This window comes from Nuphar pumila, chromosome 4 (genome assembly GCF_984573655.1).
Source record: "Nuphar pumila chromosome 4, dmNupPumi1.hap1.1, whole genome shotgun sequence".
NCBI lineage: Eukaryota > Viridiplantae > Streptophyta > Magnoliopsida > Nymphaeales > Nymphaeaceae > Nuphar > Nuphar pumila.
In genome coordinates this window covers 9,063,906-9,086,546 of record NC_143252.1, presented here as the reverse complement: position 1 = coordinate 9,086,546, position 22,641 = coordinate 9,063,906, and the positions used below count along the sequence as shown (strand labels likewise).

The 22,641-nt window shown below is 37.2% G+C and overlaps 1 protein-coding gene across 2 annotated transcripts; it reads left to right on the top strand.

Annotated features, from left to right (window-relative positions):
• Window positions 1-208: 208 nt before the first annotated feature.
• On the top strand, window positions 209-22,616 carry LOC149839292 (protein pleiotropic regulatory locus 1-like). 2 transcript variants are annotated; one of them, XM_090002431.1, is made up of 17 exons: window positions 209-426; window positions 1,020-1,044; window positions 2,429-2,543; window positions 3,222-3,294; window positions 3,412-3,480; window positions 4,421-4,505; window positions 8,344-8,436; window positions 17,108-17,171; window positions 17,269-17,354; window positions 17,551-17,652; window positions 17,816-17,899; window positions 19,661-19,721; window positions 19,795-19,864; window positions 20,033-20,110; window positions 21,957-22,021; window positions 22,117-22,194; window positions 22,312-22,616. In XM_090002431.1, the coding sequence occupies exons 1-17, from the start codon at window positions 281-283 to the stop codon at window positions 22,482-22,484; spliced, it is 1,467 nt and encodes a 488-aa protein (XP_089858557.1). In that variant the 5' UTR covers window positions 209-280; the 3' UTR covers window positions 22,485-22,616. The 2 variants fall into 2 exon arrangements, with proteins under 2 accessions (XP_089858557.1, XP_089858558.1); XM_090002432.1 differs by having other exon boundaries at window positions 241-426; window positions 2,433-2,543.
• Window positions 22,617-22,641: the final 25 nt, after the last annotated feature.

The following is a 22,641-nucleotide window of genomic DNA, read 5'->3' as shown; positions in this document are numbered from 1 at the left end:
GGGGCAACTTGTGAAATGTCACCAAAATTGACGGAACGTCACAAGTTCGAAACCTAGGGGCACGTAAAAGTTTGGTGTTGGTGCCCTAGGGAAAATTTGAGAACTTGCCATTCGAACTCGTACCCAGTCATAATTCGTATCCGTGTCCCTGTGACGCATCTTTAAACCCATCCTCTACCCGGTAACTTGCAGTCTTAAGGTCGGTGAGAGAGAGAGAGAGAAGCTCTCTCTTTCTCAATCGAGGGGAAGCAAAGCAGAAGAGGGAGAAAGAAGGCGGGAGATGCCGGGAGCGACGATGGCGGCATCTTCGTCGATGGAGGCAGTGGAGCCGCAGTCCCTGAAGAAGCTCAGCCTCAAATCCCTCAAACGCTCCCTCGACCTCTTCTCCTCCCTCCACTCCCAACCCGTCCCCCCTGACCCCAAAAGGTAATCTCTCTCTCTCTCTCTATATATATATATCATCCCCCTTTTCTTTCATTTCTTCACAAACCCTACTTCTCGAGTCCTCGCCTGTTCAGTCCGTCGAATCGAACAAACGGTAGATCCCCAGTGTGTTTGAGTTAGGTTTAACCGCTGTCTTCTATCGAAAACGAGCTCCGCGAACTCAATTACGCCCTCTCTGCGGAATTTCAGCAGCGATGGCTGTCGAGGTGCTCGTTTTCGAGCCCGCCCGCCCGCTCGCTCGCCGTGCAAACCGTCTGAAGTAGGGTTTTGCAGTATGCCAGTTCTCTGAAACAGGGCAAGCACTGGTTTATAATGTATATGCAATGAGTGCTTGTTCCACTTTTTTTTTTTATCTTCTTCTTTTGCTTTTTCTTGTTTTTCTTCTCCGGAGTATAGAACCGCTTGTTCAAGAACTTGGCAGGACGAGTTCTCGATTCCATGAAACGGTATTTTGATTCCTTGAAGTGAATAAGTTTTGAAACTTTAACTCTTTGTAGTTTTCTTGACTTAAAGGTGATTATGTGAATTCCCCTCTGTTTCTGACTACCCTGGTGAAAATTGTGGTGATTTTGCAGCAAGCAGATTCGGATCGACTACAAGGTATTCTTCTCGTTCTTCTACCTTGGTTTATTTGTTCATCTTTTGTGACAAGTTTCCTATTTGCATTTGCGCTTTAGTGAAGAAATTTCTATTGCGGCGTGTATAGAAACGGTCTTGGATGCTATTGTGCTTCATATATGGAACTTGTAGTGATTATTTAGTAAATGAGAAGGGGCAGCGTAGATGACCTTGGTTTCACCAATCCGAGCGAGAGACTTAAGGCTTTGGCTTTGACCGAGTTAGTTCATGTTGTTTAAGACTTCATTGTGTCCTCAAATCTTTAGAATATTGGAAGGAATCATATGCCTTTCATCCTTAATTTGTTTTTTCATGTGATATCTAGTAGTTACTCTACATTAAAAGGGCATTCACTCTGGGTTACCGAGCCATATGGTTAATATGATGTGATAGCTTGATACTCTCTGAGAATTGTATAACACTTTTGGACATGAAACCTGTTCTTTCTTCATTCTTTGGCAGAAGAGTTCCTTGTGAAGTGTCACCATGTTTTTTCACAAAGTTAGGCTTTAACTTTTTAGTTGCTGTGGGATTTTTAACGGGGACCTGGTTTTGTACTTGATTGGCCTTCTCCCTTACTTGGTTGAGATACATGTAGAGTCGTAGACATAAATCTGCCTATCTATTGATGGTTCAACTTTTCATATGTAATAATTTCATGATATCTATGCCACATACATGCAAGCGTCTAAAAGTATGGGTATGAGGGTACACATGTATAAATACAAAAAAAACAGACAAATAAATAAATAAACAAAAATGTGTGTGTGTGTGTGTGTGTGTGTGTAACACCACACCAGAATGGATGAAACGGCTCCTTATGTGCCTTAAAAATGGATGAAAATGATCGCAAATCACAGGTAATGGGTCAAGTCTGAATCGAGTCAGATCCAAAACTGGGGTGACCTGTACCCATGAGGTACGAATTTCCATTCCCAGGTCACTACTGTGTTGACACAGGTACAACACCCTTGTAGAAGTGCCCATGTTATGTAGCATGATACATAATTGCCATGATGAGTCGATATATTGACATGATACACCACTTGTTTTTTGTAAGAGGCATCACACTGATTGGGCTTTTCTTCTTCCATGGGGATTGTTGTTTTCCTTCTGTAGATCCTTGTTATCTTATTTATATGTCTATATCTTGTCAATGCCCAATTATAAGTTTCTCCATTATTTAGAAAAGTTACCTTTGCTTAAGCAAATTTCTTTAGTATGGTATTTGGGATGGCATGTGAACTTAACTGGTCATATTTATCTTGTACCTATTTTGATGGATATTTTATCTTGTTTTGAATATGCATTGCTGAAGTATTGAATTATGCTAGACCCTAATTGCATGGTGTACTTGATTCTGAAGGTAGATGCTCTGTATGGGGCTGTGAGGAACTTGCCAACTAAGCCACCTGAAGAGCAGGGGACTATGGTCCCACGGGATCAAGGTGTTCCTACTTCTGAAGCTGTTGCTGTTCCAGGTATTCTGATAATTTTATTAATTTTAGTCTTATTCCTTTAATTTATCCTAATGTCTCCACTTTCTCTCGCTGATGTTATTCTTGTTTGTTTTTGTCCAAAATTTGTCAGATAGGCCAAGTGCAAATTTCTGCATGTTACTTTTGTTCCTTTACCTTGGTGTATAATCAGCTTTTGAAGCCATCCCCACCGTTTAATTCTGTTATTACTTTCATATTCATATTGATGATGGGAGCACTATTAGACTTGATGTTTGGGAGCCTATTTGACTTTACGCGACCTCTGAATATATTTGCTGTCAAGTAAAACATGCTTGTAGTTGGCACATCCTCATTCCACATAGCTGACATGTAGAATTATTTTTCTTAGTGAGTGGGATTATTTCTGGGTGAAGATCTATATATATGATGCAACAATCACAGCTGGTGGAGGGTATATCTTATGATTTTTATCCATTTTAATAAGTTAAAATAAATCAATATTTGCCTCCAATCAATTATTTGTTTCTAAGTATGATTTTTCTTTTGCAAATTAAAAAAAAATCATGGTTTTTTATTTTCCTGCTAGACCTGCCTTTGAAATGAGAATATGTCAAAGTCTGTGGGTTGTGGTTTTGCACATTTTCTCTTTAATGGTATGTTAATTGTCCTTGTGGGAGGAGTAATCATTTGTATTTGCAGCTCTGCAGGATGGTGGGGACTCACAAAAAGGACAAAGTGCTATTGTTGTTGCTCCACAGCAACAAAAAGGACCGTATGTCTATTTTTTTTTCTATCACATGAATTTTGTAATTTTGTATGGGTATATGTAATTGGGTTGTTGAAACTGTGTGTTTCTATAATTGTCTGACTTAGTATCTTATGTTTCCAGAAATGATGCGGGTATTGGTGGCAAAAGTGCTGTTGGAAGTTTAGCACCCATTGCTGGGTCATCTGACAGGTGTTTATTTTGTGTTTTTGTTGCTTTACATTTTGATAGTACATAAATAAATGAAGACTTTGTTTGCCCGGATTGTTTATAGATTTGATGAATTTTTGACCCGGATTGTTTATAGATTTGATGAATTTTTGGCCATGTTTGAAATCATTCCTTTGATGGCATCTCTATCGGTGATTGAAAATCTACCAAGAGTTATTTGCTTTGTGTTAAGTACCAGATAAATAGGTGATTTAGCATAATCTTTAGATGTATATTCTTCTGATATGCGTTTTCCTTTCATGGACTAACTTCAGCTTCTAACTCCTATATTACTTGTTTATTTGATGCTCTCTTTAGCATATTGGGGTTGATTTTGTTTGTAGATTTGTGAGTTTGTAAAATATGTTTGATCCGTAGTATGGATGCAAAACAATGAGTCATACACTACGATGCCCTTATCTTCTTTTCACTTCCTTTTATTGTACTTGTTCCATGATCCCTTCTCTTCTCCTCTTTGTTATGTCATTATTCCAGAGCGACTCTGCAGTGATAACCCCCCTCCAACAAAAAAAGGACCTTTCACCTGGTTTTAGCGAGTTTATTTTTTTAAGTTACACAAGTTGTGGCTTCTGAGGAACACTGTGGCAGACTTACATGTATGACATATGAGCATACTGCCATTGATTCACTATAATATGGTCATAAAAACCCACTTTTTATAGTTGATCGATTCCTTTGAGATGGTGATGGATGGAAATATTCAGCTCTTTTGGATATTGAAAATATGTTCATCAGGTTGAATATATTTTGACTGATAGGTGTAGTCATTTGTTATGACTCAAAATGCTAAGGTTGCCCATAAGCATGGAATATCTCACTGGTGCTTGTATAATGAGACTTGTGTTTTGAGTTTGTTCCATGTTCGTAGAGATTTGCTTACTTGATTTGTTCTGTCTTCTAGATATCAATCAAGTGCTGCTATTATTGAAAGACTTCCAAGCAGATGGCCTCGTCCGGTGTGGCATGCTCCATGGAAGAACTACCGAGTATGTTCTTGTTGCATGTTCCTTTTGTTTATCAAATTGATATCTAAAATCATGATTGATTTCACCTTCTATTATGTTAAAAAATGTAGTTTACTTCTAAAATCATGATTGATTTCACCTTCTATTATGTTAAACAATGTAGTTTACTAGTTGTCTACGGCCGCAAAGTGTTAAAGGGACTAGTAAGTAGCAACTGACTGTGCGTGTGTGTGTGTGTGTGGGTGGGTGGGATGAACTTTTGAAGCATGGGATCATGTGGATCTACATACTACCTATCAAAACAATTCCCTCACATATGTTAGCGGAGAAAGACTTTTTGATTTGGCATTGGAAGTTTGGTTAATATGGGATTTGATTACTCCTGTTCACTTAAGAAAGGGACATTTCTCCTATCGGTTTCTGTAGAAAGTGCAATTTCCAGTTGAAAGTTGGAGGATTTCCTCTAAAACTTGCAGATTTCATTTGAACCAGAGTAAATAGTAACAGTACTTAGTATATTGTATTATAGCATAAGCATGACACTGCTGAAGAATTTGCATTGTACCATGTATTTGATTGATGTTTGCTGGTGACTTTTTGTCACCTGAATTTTAATAAATACCTTTTCTTTCTCTTTGGGAAAATGTAATGGTTCTCTGTTAACCAGATACTTTTCAAATCATAGAATATGCTGTACTATGCAACAATAATTTAGTAGTTAAATCGTGCCTAATCCACCTCGGCTACCTATGCACAAGCCTATCACCTAAGAGCGCCTTTGAGTACTTAGAACAATATACTCGAAGATGCTGCATTCTATACAGCGTGCTTAAGAAATATGTTAGTGTGCAGTCTAGAGCACTTCCCAGTTGGCTTGGTGATAAGGCATATATCTTACATCAACCATCCAACGATAGAGGGTTTGGAATGGGATATGAGCAACTAAGGTGTTGCAAGGATTACAGTTCATTTCATTAGAGGTAAACACAGGCTTCGAAAGAGGTAGGTGATTATTCATCGTTTCATTGGCAGGGTCTATGTCATCCTAAATCAAATATGAAACTGGAAACTTCCTCTTCAGATAATTTATGATCAAGCACTGTAAGAAAAAAGCTTAATTGTTGGGGATGGTTGCTTCTTTCAATTTGATGATACATTTGGCTAGGTTTTTTAAAGTGTAGGAGATCAGTTATTTTGTGAGGCATATGGAACTATTCTTTTCTGTGTGCTGATTCTGGCCTTCATGGATCTGTTTTCTAGGTTTTGTTTTCTAGATTGATTTCCATAAATATCGTGAGGTTGTCAAGACTTGTGTGGACCCTAGCTTCTGAAAGAGGAAGATGGTAGACAGGCAATTGTTGCAACTATCAAGGGTGTTATAACCAGCAAAGAAAAGAAAACTGAAAACAGATATAACATGGTTTAGTTTGGGTAAACCTACGCCCATGATCTCAAAGGCACTCACTTTCTTTCTTTGGTGTCCATTAGAGACTTAAAGAAGATTTTACAGGGATAATTACAAGAGATTTATCTCCTTCCACTTTCATAGAGATTTTTCCTTTATCATAGGATTGCACAATAGCTATGTCACCTGGGTATGGATGCGGGTGCTGGTACGGGTATGGAGGGTACGACATGGAAATTCCAAAAAATGTGGGTATGGGGACACGGCTATATATATTAAATATCACATAAATACAAAATAAATTCAAAATAAACTGAACAAAATATAAATATAAATATATATATATATGTTATATCTAAAATATATATTATATACTGAAAATATAATTATAAATTATAAATTATAAATTATAAATTATAAATTATAAATTATAAATTATAAATTATAAATTATAAATTATAAATTATAAATTATAAATTATAAATTATAAATTATAAATTAAATACAAATTTGTATGTACGAAAGGTAAAATGGCGTGTCTGGGTGCTGATGTGTGTCGACACGGAGGGCAAAATGGAGTGTCCGGGTACCATGGCACAATAGGTAGACACCCTTTCACCTTCATTCTTTGAGCTGGACACACTATAGGCTGTTGCTCTTTCATCTTTAAACTTTGAGCTGGACAATTTCCATCTTGATATCTTTCCAACATTTGTTCTGGATTGCCTTGAGAGGTTGGGTCCTGCTTATGACCTGGATTTTGATCTGGCCCATATCCATTAGCTCCAACATCCTCTCCTCCCCCCCCCCCCCCCCCAAGCTGAGTGTTCCATCAATGACGTGAAGATTGTCTTTGAACAAGAAGAACTTCATGGAAGACTATGGTTTCCTAAAAATATCGACAACTTGATCGTTGGTGGAGATGAATTGAATAGAGAGAAAATTTTATTGAACAAGATCTTGAACAAAATGGAAGTCGATTTCGATGTGTTTAGTGCGAGCATGAAATACAAGGTTAGTAGCAAGATATGTGGGTAGTGAGCCAAATCACACCATAAAGTAGGTTTCAGAGAATTAGATATGCCAAGCTCCCGTAACAAGGTAGTGAGCCAAACAACTTCTGAAGCTTCCCCATCAAGTGCCTTATACTTCGATTCAGTGCTCGAACAAGAAATTGTTCATTGTTTTCGTGAACACCATGGCACTAGAATCTAGATTGTCCCCCCTCAAAAATTGCATAACCTAAGGTCCTGTCATCTGGGCACCCAACTCCGTCTACATTTGAGTATGCAGAAATTTGAAGAGAAATATTCTTGCTGATGTTCAAACCATATGCAATAATATTTTTCAAATACAAACACACTAAAAACACTCACAAGAAGATCAGCCTCTTCTTATTGGGTCTGATACCATATCAAGGTTTTAGAACCAGCAAAGAGAAGAAAACTGAACAATGATATAACGTGGTTTGTTTGGACTTTCTTGGCAAGGAAAAATCTTGTGAGAAATTAATGTTTTGTTTTTTCTCAAGAAAATCTGAGGAAAAATTGGCCTACATAAATTTAAAAGTTTAAGAAAACATCTAGAAATATAAAGAGTATTTAAAATATATAAAAATAAATGAATATTAATGTTGCAATAATATAATGATACATTGTGTCAGTTTCTGAAAATATCAGTCATATTTGCAACTGTGGTTGGAATGCTCAAAGCAAGTAGCAGGAAGTATGCATGCAACATATAAGATAAGCTTCAAATATAAGAGTAAGAGAATGAGACTGGGTGAGGCAGACTTATTGGGGTTTGGTCAAGAGAGGGAGTAAAATGCTTATCCCTTTGTCGACTACATATATTAGTCGGTGAGCATTGCCCTCGTAAATGTTTTTTTTTTTTGTTGATTGCAGCCCTTTATTCCTTGGAAGTTGCAAAAATATTTTTTCCAACGTCCATCATGAATGGTGTCCCAGTGTTTTGTTTTTAGTGCATGGGTATGTGAAATATCACTTAAACCAATCCAAACACCATCTTGATTGGAGCTATACAATTTTATTGTAATATTGGATATTATGATTTAGAATATTTTATCCATTGAGCCTACCTATGCCAATTACATAATAAAAATTACTTTTTTTTCTTACCATTTGGTGGAATATTTTAATACTTTCATTGCCATTTTTGTCATTATGCAGATTGCAAAGTATAAGCATCTCTCTTGGATGTTGATGGCATTTTGTATGCTCAGCTGAAACTTACGAGATTAAAAGCAATATAAAATAATTGCTTACCTCAGGCGTTCACACTGTTCTTAGCTCTTCTTCAGCCATGTCAATATGATGACATGTTTTCTTTTTTTTTTATTATAGGAGAGTCTTAGAGAGTTTTTTATTTCTTTATATGTTCTATAGCTTTGTTGAACAAGGAGAAGTGGCATTTTTTTCCCTTTACAATCTGCAGGTTATCAGTGGGCATTTGGGATGGGTTAGGTCGATTGCGTTTGATCCCAGCAATGAATGGTTCTGTACAGGATCTGCAGATCGCACAATAAAGGTGGTTTTGGGCTTAATTTTTAGCGTTTTCTTAAATATTTGTAGATATCTTATTTGGATGTAACTTCCAGTTTCTTTGTTTTCTTGTGAAATAATGAGCTGATTAATCATGTTGACTTTAAGTTCTGTTATTGTCTCTTGTATAACAATTTTGAAGCCCGATATTTTAATTAACTTGCTTATTGCCGATTTTGCAAAATTTATTGCATGCTACATGACATAAACTACATGGTACTTATGTACATTTGCATCAAATGAAATGTTTTATTTCACGCATATGGGGAAGGGAAACTATCACTACACACACACACTTTCTGATCAGTATAAAGTACGTATATGTATATGAAAGATGATGTTTCCCTGTTTGGTGTTGGCTGTGCTTGTGACTTTGTACCATAGTGACAAATATCGCGATATTTACGAAATTCTTGCGAAAAAAATGTGAGAATTACTCTGAACGTTTTAAACGGCTTAATCTCGTGAGATTAAATCTTGCGAGATTTTTTTTTGTGACATTTTCTCGCGATAATATCGCGAGATTTACTAAATCTCGCGATATTATCGTGATATGTTTGTCATCCTTTTTGTTTAACACGGTTCTTTCACGTTTCAAAACTGTTAAAAGTTAAAACTTAGAACCCATGGTCATCTGATATTGAAAAGTATTCAGATTTTCCTAACAAAGACTTCATTTTAACAAATATCTGAGTGACATCTAATTTCTTGACCAATAAATCATTGAATTTGAATTCATATTTTCTGATTTCAGACATCTCAGATGCACATTGGTTCTCTTGGCTGGATTATGTTTGCATCGTGCTACAAACTCCCAAGCTCGATGCAAAAAATATTAAATCATGTGACTGTCTTAGCAAAAATATTTCAAACAGAACAGACAACCTGATGCAATTATAAATTTGTACCATATATAGGTGCTAATTACATACCAAGTCTTCAGCAATTATACTGATATTTCCAATTGCTTTGGCTATTGCATCAAAAAAGGCTTCTTTTGGTCCAGCCTGTGAGAAATCAGATGTGGGAGTCACCTTACTATCGTAGCAAGAGATAGAGAGAGAGGTAAGAGGGAAGAGAAAAAAAAAAATGTTGGGCGGCAATAGGATCTTCTCCCCTTTCCATTGATATTTATATGCTGTACAAGTGGTACAATACAATACACTGGTACAATACAGTACAGTATGTTGTACAAGTGGTACAATACAGTACAGTGGTACAATACAGTACAGTGGTACAATACAGTACATGAAATATATCCATTTACATATACATATTTAACAGCCTCCCTCAAGTTGAGGATGATCTTCAATCATGCTCAACTTGCCCTTAAGTAACCAAAATTGATGACTAACCAATCCTTTGGTGAAGATGTCTGCCACTTGGTCTTCTGATCTGACATACGAAGCCTCAATTTCTTCTGTTTCAATCTTTTGTCTAACAAAATGCTGATCAATCTCAATGTGCTTCGTGCGACAATGATGAATAGGGTTAAAAGAAATATTAATGGCACTTTGATTATCACATAAAAGCAGAGAGGAAGAGATGGGTTCATTCAACTCTTGAAGAAGATGCCGTACCCAAGTGACATCAGCTGTCCCTGCTGCCATTGCCCTGTACTCTGCCTCAGTGCTGGATTTAGCAATGGCCTTTGTTTCTTACTACTCCAAGTGACAATATTTGGGCCAATGAAAACACAATATCCTGAAACCGACCTACGCTCATCAGGGTCCCCACCCCAATCTGCATCACAATATGTAAGTAAACGGTGTCCTGTAGTGAAGCTTTCATCTTTGTGATAGAGCAATCCATCTCCAATAGTCCCTTTCAGATATCTGAGAATACGCTTAATACATTCCATATGACAATCAGTGGGAGCATGCATAAACTGAGATGCTTGATTTACAGCATAAGCAATGTCAGGTCTTGTAAATGTAAGATATTGCAACATACCAACAATGCGGCGATATAAAGTGGAATCATGATATAATTGGCTTTCTTTTGCACTAAACTTATGATTTAAGACAGATGGGGTGCTGAGAGGTTTACAATTAATCATACCAGTGGTGTGAAGAATGTCAAGAGTATACTTGTGTTGACTTAGAGTGAGTCGATCATCTTGCCTATCGACTTCAACTCCCAAGAAGTATCGCAATGGGCCTAAGTCCTTCATCTTAAATTTGGCCATGAGTAAAGACTTGACCAAGGCAATATGTGCATCATCACTCCCAGTGATAATGATGTCATCAACATATATAAGAACCCAAGTAGTAACATGATCATTCTTATACATAAATAAAGAATGATCAAGTATACTCTTAGAAAAGCCATGCTGCTGAATTTCCATGGAGAAACTCTCAAACCAAGACCGAGATGCCTGTTTTAAACCATAAAGAGACCTTCTCAATTTACAAACCCATGTAGCCGCATCATGTTCACTATATCCAGGAGGTTGCTCCATATACACCTCTTCCTTCAAGTCCCCATGTAGGAACGCATTCTTGACATCCAACTAGCTAAGAGACCAATCATGCTGAAGTGCCAAAGTGAGGATCACACGAATGGTGCCAATTTTGACAACAGGGCTAAAAGTTTCCTCATAATCTTGCCCATATTGTTGTGTGAATCCGCGTGCAACAAGGCGAGCTTTATATCTTTCAATGCTACCATCTGGTTTACGCTTGATCTTGTAAACCCATTTGGAACCAACAACATTTCTATCAACAGGTCGAGGAACAATATCCCATGTATGACATTCATGAAGTGCTGCCATTTCTTCGTTCATAGCTTCAACCCAAGCTCGAGAATGGGCTGCCTGATGGAAAGTAGACGGCTCTTTCTCTTTGGCCACATTGGTTAGAAACAACTGAAAGTCAAAAGAAAAATTGTTGTAACTAACCCAACGATGGATAGGATGCCTTTCACGTGTGGATCGTCGAAGAGGGGGAGCCTCGTGAGATGGAGTTGGAGGGGCTCCTCGACGGGCATAAACCAAACCTGAAAACCGTGAAGGTGCATCCTGGATGATGGAGTTGTCTGCTTCAAACTGAATTGGTTCATCAACAACAGGATCTCTGATAGAGTCATATAGCAAAGTATCACAAAGCCATGGATCATAAGTAGTTTGCTCATATACCTGAGAAGTATCACAAGTGCAAGTATCACAAGTGCTGAAATGGTCATCATAAAAAACAACATTTCTAGACACCTTAATCTTACCCAAAATAGGATCATAACATCTATATCCTTTATACCCATCGGCATATCCCAGAAATCTGCACTGAACTGCTCTGTCCTGAAACTTGTTACGTAAAGAATGATCCACATGGGCATAACAAATGCATCCGAAAGCATGCAAATCATCATAAGAAGGGTGAGAACCGTGAAGCAAATAATGAGACTGATCTCCTAATAATTCCATAGGCAACTTGTTAATGATATGCACTGCAGTGTGAAAGGCCTCAGTCCAAAGAGAGAAAGAAATATCAATATTGTGCATCATACTTAACGCGGTTTCAACAATATGCCGATGCTTACGTTCTGCTACTCCATTTTGTTGTGGAGTGTAAGGACAAGAGGAGTTACGTGTGATGCCATGGTCCTTTAAATATTCACTAAAATCATGAGATATGTATTCTCCACCACCATCACACTGGAAATAAGTGATATTTGAATTGAAAAGGTTCTGAACAAGAGCATGGAATTGTTTGAAAAGTTTGAACACTTCAGATTTAGATTTCATAAAGTAAATCCAAGTGTAACGAGTGAAAGAGTCAAGAAATAACACATAATAACGAGAGCCAGATAGAGATGAAACAGGAGCTGGGCCCCAAACATCAGAGTGAATAATTTCAAATGGCTTGGAAGCTCTTTTATTGATACTTTGAAAGGGAAGTACATGACTCTTGCAGACATTACAACTAGGACACTTATGATCTAATTTGACTTTGGGAATAAAACCCTGAGAAGACAATTTGTCAAGGAACCCTTGACTACAATGACCTAACCGACGATGCCAAGAAACTGGCTTATTACATTGCATAACAGAAGAAGACTGACTCAAATAAGCAGGAAAAGATGGAGTCACGGTAGATGACGTCTTCAAAGTCCCGGGGGCTGCTTCGAAGACGTACATGTTTCCGCGTCGTTCACCCTTAGCGAGCATCTTCTTGGTTCGAAGGTCCTTAAGACAAACAAAAGACGGAGTAAATTCCATGGATGAATTTGTTTCATCAACCAATTTAGAAACAGATAAAATGTTTTTCTCAATGGCAGGAGTGAGTAAGACATTTTTCAATGGTAGTGTAGATTGTGACAAAGAGAGAGATGCATTTCCAGTATGAGAAATAGGGTGGTGGGAACCATCTCCCGTGACAATAGTGCCAGTGCCAATATAAGGAACCATGTTGGAAAGTTTACCTGCATCAGAAGTAACATGTGCGGCTGCTCCAGAATCAATATACCAAACTCCATCATCATTCTGACGCAAATTCATGTTGTTAAATGCAGTCATCAGAATTTGTTGCACATCATGTGGCAACCCTGCACTCTGTCCCTGATCAGTACCCTGATGTGCTCGAAAATTTCCCTGCGGCTGCCCCTGAAACTGTCTAACATTCATCTGTCCAGCTCTTGGTCCTGGCCTCCCTGCCTTGTTGCGATTCTGTGGGTTGTGCCAACAATCTGCTTTCACATGGCCACGCTTGTTGCAATGGAAGCAAGTAGGGACACGGGTACCTCTAGTGGCAGGTGGAGCAGTAGGAGTAGGAAGGAGTCCTCCACGACCTATATGAGCAGCAGGTGGACGAAATGAGGTAGACCCAGATGTAAACATGACAGGATGAGGATCATCAATAAGATGATCTTGAGTCAAACTAACTTCATACTGTAGGAGTTTGGCCTGTAAATCCTCAAAGCATGGAAGTGTAGAGGCAACCTGTAATGCAGTGCAAAACATACGATATTGGGGCCCAAGGCTTCCCAATACCTGCTGAACAACATCTCTGTCAGAAACAGGATATCCAATAGCGGCCAACTGATCAATGATAATTTTGATATCCCCTAGAAATTCAGTAATGGTCTTAGTTCCCTTTCGCATAGATTGGAACTGCCATTTCAGTTGAAGTGCACATGATTCAGAAACCTGTGAATAAGAGTGAGCAAGATGTCTCCATAGTTCTGCAACAGTAAAATGGTCAGAGATAGTTTGTAATATACGATCAGATAACGTAGCAGTCAAATAGGCAACCACAGATTGGTCCTTCTGAAACCAAACATCATACGCAGGATTTGGAATAGCAATGCAACTCACCTTCCCATCATTACCAGTTACCTCTTGCTTAATAGTCATAGGTGGGGCGGGTGATCCCCCATCCAGATGCCCGGAAAGACCATGACTTCGGATAAACGGCAGAATTTGGCGTTTCCAAAGTAAGTAGTTATCATGAGTTAATTTGTGAGAAACAAGTTGAGAAAGAAATCCGGGGCTGATTTTAGAATCCATAAGGAAGAAGATCAAGGATGAATCAAACAGCACGACAGAAATTCGTAGGTTGTACGGACAGAACCGTACGGACAGAAATTTTTGAGTTTTGGAAATCACGATTTTTCAATTAATCGTGCAGAATGTATGATTTATCAACTATATTGCAAGAAATAGATAAGAAATCACAAGAAGTTTGAGAAAAGAGGCACTTTTGAGAAATGAGGGTTCCCAAATTTGGGGAAAACAGAAATTAGGGTTGATAAAATTGGGGATAACAGAATATGTAAGAAGGAAAAGATGCACGATATGAGGAAATGAAGAAACGACGTCGAAATATAGTGATTCAACGGAGAAACAACAGAGAAAAGATGGAAAAAACACTTTCCTTGAGAACGCCCAAAAACGCACGTCAAGATCCTTAGGGGCCTTCCAGATGATCGTGATTACCACGCCCTTGGCTCTGATACCATGTGAGAAATCAGATGTGGGAGTCACCTTACTATCGTAGCAAGAGATAGAGAGAGAGGTAAGAGGGAAGAGAGAAAAAAAAATGTTGGGCGGCAATAGGATCTTCTCCCCTTTCCATTGATATTTATATGTTGTACAAGTGGTACAATACAGTACAGTGGTACAATACAGTACAGTATGCTGTACAAGTGGTACAATACAGTACAGTGGTACAATACAGTACAGTATGCTGTACAAGTGGTACAATACAGTACAGTGGTACAATACAGTACATGAAATATATCCATTTACATATACATATTTAACACAGCCTATATCCAAAAAAAGATATTAGTGTACAACATAGAATAAACAGTTGAGAGTAAAATTTAGATATGGTTAATGAGATTGAAAATAGATTTTATATTTTTTTCATGTAAAATTTAGTTAGTTTATTTTATTTGTTTTTTTTAGTTTTTATATTTTTTAATTATTTATTTGATTTTTTAATTTGTTCCCGAGATTTTGCCGAAAAAAACTTGAGAAATATGCAAAAAGTTGAAAATCTCCCGAGAAATTCACTGCCGAGAAATTGCCGTTTTAAACTTTTGTCACACTGATTTGTACCTGTTTTTCCTCTGGTGCCATTGATTTTTTATGATTTTAATTTTCATAAATGTCTAACTGTTAATATGTAATTTCAGTATCGCTTATCTAATTTGTCTTTATATTTAACTGGTATGTTTGTCATTTTATGCAATTCTGTCATGGAGACATACATACTGATGCAAATCAGAGCGGAATCAGAAAACTAAACTACAGGATGCTGTAAATTAATGTAGGAATAAGTTGATCTTTGTTGAACATTATGAATAAAAAATATGGAAACAGAAAATATACAAAGGTTAAGTTGGTCAAGCATCGTTCTCCTAAAGCTGTTGGGCCTCCTATCCGAAGACCCTGGTTCCAAATAATGATAAGATTTACATCTAAATATCAAAAAGTCATCTGAATTAGTTTTGGATTGTCAAGTTAGAAGCTATTTTTTTTATTTCTAGTTCTAGTGCCTTGCTCACGTTTTACATCATTCTCTTTGGTTTGGAAAATGATTTATCCTCTTATAAGTCTTCAATTTGCGCTTCTTAAAGTTGAATTCTGAATTCTGGGTCCATAATGTGTCAAGTTGACTATCATACTCTGCTCGAAGACATGTATATCCTCTTGAAAACCATAGAAAGATTGAATATGAGTTATTTAAACTGACTATATGTGTAATGAAATACAAGAAAACAAAGAAATGTCTCTTAGGGGCTTGCAAAATACACAAGTAGGGACACCAACGAGGACCACTTATGAGTCAAGATACAAACACAAGCACAATGCCACTAATGGACAACACAAGAGCATAAAAAATATGTATTTGTATTCCAAAGAGAGCTTGAAACAATTATACCACAAGGGCATTACTCCCCTTTATATAGAGAAGAGAGGCCATATAGTCCTTGGGAATTGCCCCAACAGCTGCTTGAAATAAAAAGACAGAAACAGAAAAAAAATAAAAATTACTTAAGTGCCTCTAATGGGCACAACCTATTACACAAAGTGAAATGACAACAATACCCCTAATAGGTATTATATATGCATATATAACCATATTATACACCTATATATGTACAATTTAACAATATGAACCCAATTTGATTGGATCTGAATAGACACTGCGCATGCTTAGTATGCAGATCTTGCTCTTTGATGGTTGATATTGAGTGATCTCAATTGGATCAAGTGTAGAAACAGGCTATGCTTGTAAATCCTGTTTAGGTGTTCTTGATGATCTTGGTCCGATTGTATTATCAGATATTATTAGGATTCTCTTTGATTTAACCATTGGCACCAAGATTGCCGATATTGTGAGGATATTGTGAGAATATCGTGATATTATCAGGTTTTTATAATAGCCAATAAAAACTTTGATATATCATGTTATTTTCAAAATATTGGCGAATCAACATTTTGTTAAAGACGTAAATATTGCGATAATGCCACAATATTCTAAATATTTTTTTTACTTCAATTGTTTGAAGCAGATAATTTTCTGATTTTTTTGTTTCTTTTAATATAATACTTTTCTAACCATTTCTTTATATGTTCATAAGAAAAGTACTGCTAAAACCTATTCTTTCTTATCCTTTTATTTTTCTTTTATGTTTTTAAATTTTAAAACATCCAAGATTTTTCCAAGAAAAAACACTTAAAAAACTCCTTAAAAAACCCTTCGAGAAATTCCTGAGGCCGGGATTCAACTATGGTTAATGTATAATCCTAACTTTAATTCAAATCCATCCAAAATGGGTTCATGTTGTCTGGGTAGCTGACCTGGATTTAGTGGGAATAATTCGTTGCATGCAATTGGTTGCTTCAAGGGATCGTGCTGGGTGAAGATTAAAGGGTTCTTTGCTTTTAGCACTAGGGTGTTGATTTTAATGAACCACTGTTCTTATTGCTTCTGTGAAATAGGCTGAGATGGTGCTAATTTGCTAAGAAGGTACAACGTAATGTGCTTGAAATTTAGTAATATCTTTTATTATGACAAGTTAGTATTTGCTATGATATATCTACGTTGTCTTTTCCTTTTCTGTCTTTTAGTTTTTCAGCCTCTGCTCCGTGGACTTGTTGCTTGCCTAGACTAGCTTTTCACATATTGTTTCTTTATTTTAATGATCAGATATGGTCTGTGGCCACTGGAAAACTTAAATTGACATTAACAGGGCACATTGAACAGATACGTGGTAGGTTCTTCAACCTATATTTTGTACTGTACGTATAGATATATATGTTACATACTATTAGATTTTTCTAGAGTGGTCTGATCCCATGTTTTCACAGGACTTGCTGTAAGTGCGCACCATCCCTACATGTTCTCTGCTGGTGATGATAAGCAGGTCAAATGTTGGGATCTTGAACAAAACAAGGTTTGGGATTTTTTAACACGTTCTGAATTTATGAAAATCTTGATTGTTCTGTAACCTGTGTCAGACAAGTACTCCATTTTTATTCTTATGAGGCCCACATTATCATGTATCTGGTATCCTGTATCCGAGTTGGCATGATGGATAGGAGCTTTGGTTTGTAACAAGCACCTAAAAATATGTATGATTCATGAAACAGGTTATCCGATCATACCATGGCCATCTAAGTGGTGTGTACTGCTTGTCTCTTCATCCTACTCTTGATATTTTGCTTACTGGTGGACGTGATTCTGTTTGTCGGGTATGAAATATTCTTTTTCCTTTACGAGGGTGTTTTCTTCATGCATGATAAGTGGAAACATCTATGGAATGGCATTGCTAGAATCGGTAGTTTTTATTGTGTTCATGTCATCTCAGATGACTTTATTCGTGGCATCTCTAAGTTACTATTCTCTTGTCTTCAGGTTTGGGATATACGTACCAAAGCACAGATTTTTGCTCTATCAGGACACGAGAACACAGTTTGCTCTGTTTTTACCCAAGCATTGGTATACCATTTTCCCATTGCTGTAGAGAAATAGCATTTTTTTGTGTTATCATTTCTAGAGCTTGCCATTTATATTATGATGTACAGAATGTGTGTTGGTTTTTATGATAAGCTAAACTCAGTGTAGTGCTTATCTCTGTGTAGTTAAGTAATTGTATGTGCTGACAGAAGAATCTTAAGCTATTTTATTTCAAATTAGCTTCATTTCATTCTGAACAAAATTCATATCCATATTAAATCCTATGGTACCCGGACACTCCATTTTGCCCTCCGTACCCATGTCGACACGCGTATCACTGTGTCGACACCCAGACACTCCATTTTACTACATACAAGTTTGTATTTAATTTATAATTATATTTTCAGTTTATAACTTTATATTTTCGCTATATAATATATATTTTAGATGTAGCATATATATTTAGATTATATTCAGTTTATTTTGAATTTATATATATATATATATATATAGCCGTGTCCCTAAGTCACAGGGATTCGGCTAGCAGGGTGCCGCACCCGCGTCGACGCGACTCGACGCGGGTGTGGGTGCGGTCAACCCGACCCTGGGTGCGTTGACCGCACCCAGGGTCATTTCGGTCCATTTTTTAGATTTTTTTTTTAAATTGCCCTATGAAATGGGCTACGGAGTTTAAAAAAAAAATTCTTGGGGACCCGCGCAGGGGGGAACCCCCGGACTTGCCTTCTCTCTCTCTCTCTATATATATATATTTACATTTTTGCCCCTGCCGCACCCCCACACCCAAGGTTTTTGAAAGTGCCGCACCCCCGCACCCGCACCCACACCCGCATCCGCACCCATGTGACATAGCCGTGTCCCCATACCCACATTTTTTGGAATTGCCGTGCCCATACCCAGGTGACATAGATTAAATCTTAATCTTTTCATTGCTGAAATTTGATTTATGTGCATATCCTTCATCTCGTAATTGGCTACATGCATTAGCATCCTTTTAGAGATGGATGAGATTTTATGCTGCACATATCCTCCATGTTATTCTCACTAGTTGCAGACAGGTTGATATTGGTGGTCTTTGTACTCTCTAAGGTGATGCTTTTTGTTTCTCGCCTCCATTGCAAGAGAGTTTTCCTTCTTTTTTTGACTGGAAAAAATGAAGATACAATGAGTAACGTGGAGATTCGTTACTATTTGCAAGATGACCATTTGGAACAGGGAAAAACAATAATAAGGTGGCCCTAACAGGTTCCCATTTAGTTTAGACTGTGATCTGATGATTGACTTATAGGATGCATCAAAGTTGCTGCAATGGACTGAATTAAATAACAAAACAAATTGTGTTACCACTATGTATTATCAACTGACCTAAGTGAACAAAAATACTTTGTAAGTCTATCTATTGTTTTAACTCAGGTGATGTAATTACTGTTATAGTATCATTTGTTATACATTTGAATATCTTGTTAAGATCTTCATGTTTAGGTGTAGGTTCATTACGACCTTCTTGAAGAATGTTAGTATCTGGGATAGTTATTTTAGATATTTTGATGTTTAGGGTTTTATCTATCTTTCTGCTCCATTATTCGTGCTTTTCTTGGTTAAGTTCATAAGTTTGAAATTCTCTAATAGTAACAATTAGACTTATGTTGCTTTATGATTATGGTAGACCTGGCAATAGCATCACCTCATCTGTTACTTGGTCTTCATTGTTCAGTAGTTCATGGCTTAGCTTTTTTAGAAAGTTGTGTTTTCCTCTCACTGTTCTCTCTTTTTGTGCAATTTCAGGATCCACAAGTTGTCACTGGCTCTCATGACACGACTATCAAGTTTTGGGACCTTGCTGCAGGCAATTTCTGTTCCTTTACTCTTTTGTATTCTTGATTTTTCCCCCAATTTTGAGAGCATATTATCTCTTGCAGGAGGAAAAACCATGGCGACTCTGACTTATCATAAAAAATCTGTTAGGGCAATTGCAAAGCATCCATCCGAGTACGTGTTGAACGTTACCTGCAATTTCTTTTGTATTATAATCAGCTTCTTCTGCCTTCACTGTCAACTTAACCTTATCTTTTAGAAATAGGACTGTCACCCGTTAAATGAGCTATCAAGGCTAAGTCAGTCCTAACTGTATTAATTTCTTTTTTCATCCCTTTCCAGGAATACGTTTTCATCTGCATCAGCAGACAACATAAAGAAATTTATGCTACCAAAAGGAGAATTTTTGCACAATATGCTGTAAGTATATGCATGGCTGAATCAGTTGTTTGCATCAATGTGGAATCAATACACAAAGTCCTGTTTCTTGATGTCTGTGTTTTTATTGTTTATTATTGTGAATTAACTGAGCTGTGGAAATATTGGAATTGGGAGGTAGATTAGGAAAAATTATAGATGGATATACATAAGATTGAAATATAGGATAGCTTTTATCGTCTCTATAAAACGTGGAACATGTTCTCTGATGCTTAGCACTATATTGTAGTGACCAACATTGTTTTGATTTTCTTTGTTTTTGTTGTAATGTGTGAATTACCTTGAGCACTAGCAGTTTTACTCCTTTTGGCACACAGTTTATTTGCACATTTTTCATTGGAAAGGAGAGGGAAGAGGGTGGGGTTTTGCTGTTGCAAAGATCTTATGCTGCTTTGTGAATGTCATGTAGCTTTTTTTGCTTCTATTTATTTTATAATGGCTCTTCCAGATTGATGATCTTGAGCTTCACCTGTGCTGCTTGCAGTATGTTATAGTGCTCCCATATCCATCCATATTCCCCTGTTCTACAGGTGTAATTTGCCTGATGAGAAGCAGCATGAGGTGTATGGCAGTACATTCTAATTTTGACTGTTAATGAGTCTAATTTTTAAAGTAGGTGCTTTATGCTGGTACTTCTTGAAGCTGGTTTTGGCATGTCTGGCTGCTGCCATTTATCTGTGTGCGTGTGTGTGCTGGTGCAATGACACACATACACACACATCCATACATCTGTGCCATTTCTTTTGAAAGTAAATGTGTGAATAGCAAGTGACACGTCATACATGATCTGTCTGCCTATGCCCATACCATGTGGTAATTATAGTATGCTATTGAGATACTGCATCATAGTGGAAATTTAACTTGATATGCTTAATTCATGGGGAGGGTTCTGCTTTGCCATAAACATGTCAATATGTCATCTTTATTGTAAAAGTGTACAATTGATGATACAGCTCCTGTATCACAGGGTAAATAAACACAAGGGAACAATGCAAGCAGTTCTAAAAACCAGTTATTTATGCTTGACCTCACTAGAAAAAGTGATATCTTTTGATGGTTTTTAGTTCTCCAAAAAATGAATGTCCCAGGAAAATTCTAAAAAAATAAGAGAATATGAGGTTATTGTGATCTTAAGGAAATATAAAAATGAGAAAACAAATTTCAGTTCTGATGATCCTCACAACTGCATCCACATGAACTACTTCAAGATTGCTGAAACTGGCTCACAACATTCAGACTTTGATGTAGAAACAACGAAGCGTTCTCTTCCTTATATGGCCCATGTTAAGCATTCAATTTAAATGTCTAGGAGGTTTACTTTTGTCTGCTTGATGGCAGTGACATGTACATTGTAAAATGTTTCACTTGGCCTTTCTCATGCCAACTGAAACAATTTGCCCCATAGCTCTTGAGGCATTTTTTATTCTGAAGCAGATGATGGTGACTGGTTGTCGGCCATTAGTTTTCAGTGTTTCTCTTTGTCGAGGGCCATTCATTTTATGGAGATCCAAAAAAATTGTGCACCGGTTTATCTATTGAAGCTTACAATTTTATACTTCTGGTATTGTAGCTGTTTAGTGAAACTTCTGCATTTCAAGTACCATTTTTATATGCTTTGATAATTTTGTATAGTGTTGGACTGGTTATGAAATTTTGAACACAATTCAAGACCCTCTGTGCTTTCGCTAGCTTACTGTAGGCTTCCCCTCAGTGATTGGGAACACTGCTATGCATAATATTGCTTTCATAGTTTTTTTGCATATTCTTTAAGTTGCTTGCGATTCATGCTTTCTTGCATATTAATTTTGACACGGTTGTCCTCATATAGTTCACAACAGAAGACAATTATCAACTCAATGGCCACCAATGAGGACGGCGTGATGGCTACTGCTGGTACTACTATACAAACTCAATTTAATGGAGTTGCTGGTTATACAGAAGTACTTAACTTATTTCCTTTTTTTTAATCTTTTTCATTTAATCTCCAGGTGACAATGGGAGCTTGTGGTTCTGGGATTGGAAAAGTGGTCATAATTTTCAGCAGGCACAAACAATTGTCCAGCCTGGTAACTTCAAATTCTCATTCTAAGAAAGTTTGGACTCCTTTTTTTCTCTTCTAACAATGGTCTCTATGAAAGCTTGGACTTGGATGACAGTTTTTCCTGAAATATAATTTGTTGTAGGATCACTGGACAGTGAAGCAGGAATATATGCCCTCTCATATGACATAACCGGTTCAAGGCTTGTGACCTGCGAAGCTGACAAGACTATAAAGATGTGGAAACAAGATGAAATGGCGACACCCGAAACCCATCCTGTAAACTTCAAGCCACCTAAGGAGTTTAGGAGATTTTAATTTGGGAAACTAATAGCTCCAACTGTTGGAACAAAAGCTATGTCTGAAGTCACTCTACCGGGTTTCATTTTTGTAAAAAAAAGTGAAAAAAGAAAAGGGAAGAGAAGTCTCATTTGAGGCCAGTTTGTAATATTTTCACTGTGGGTTTTTTTTCAGG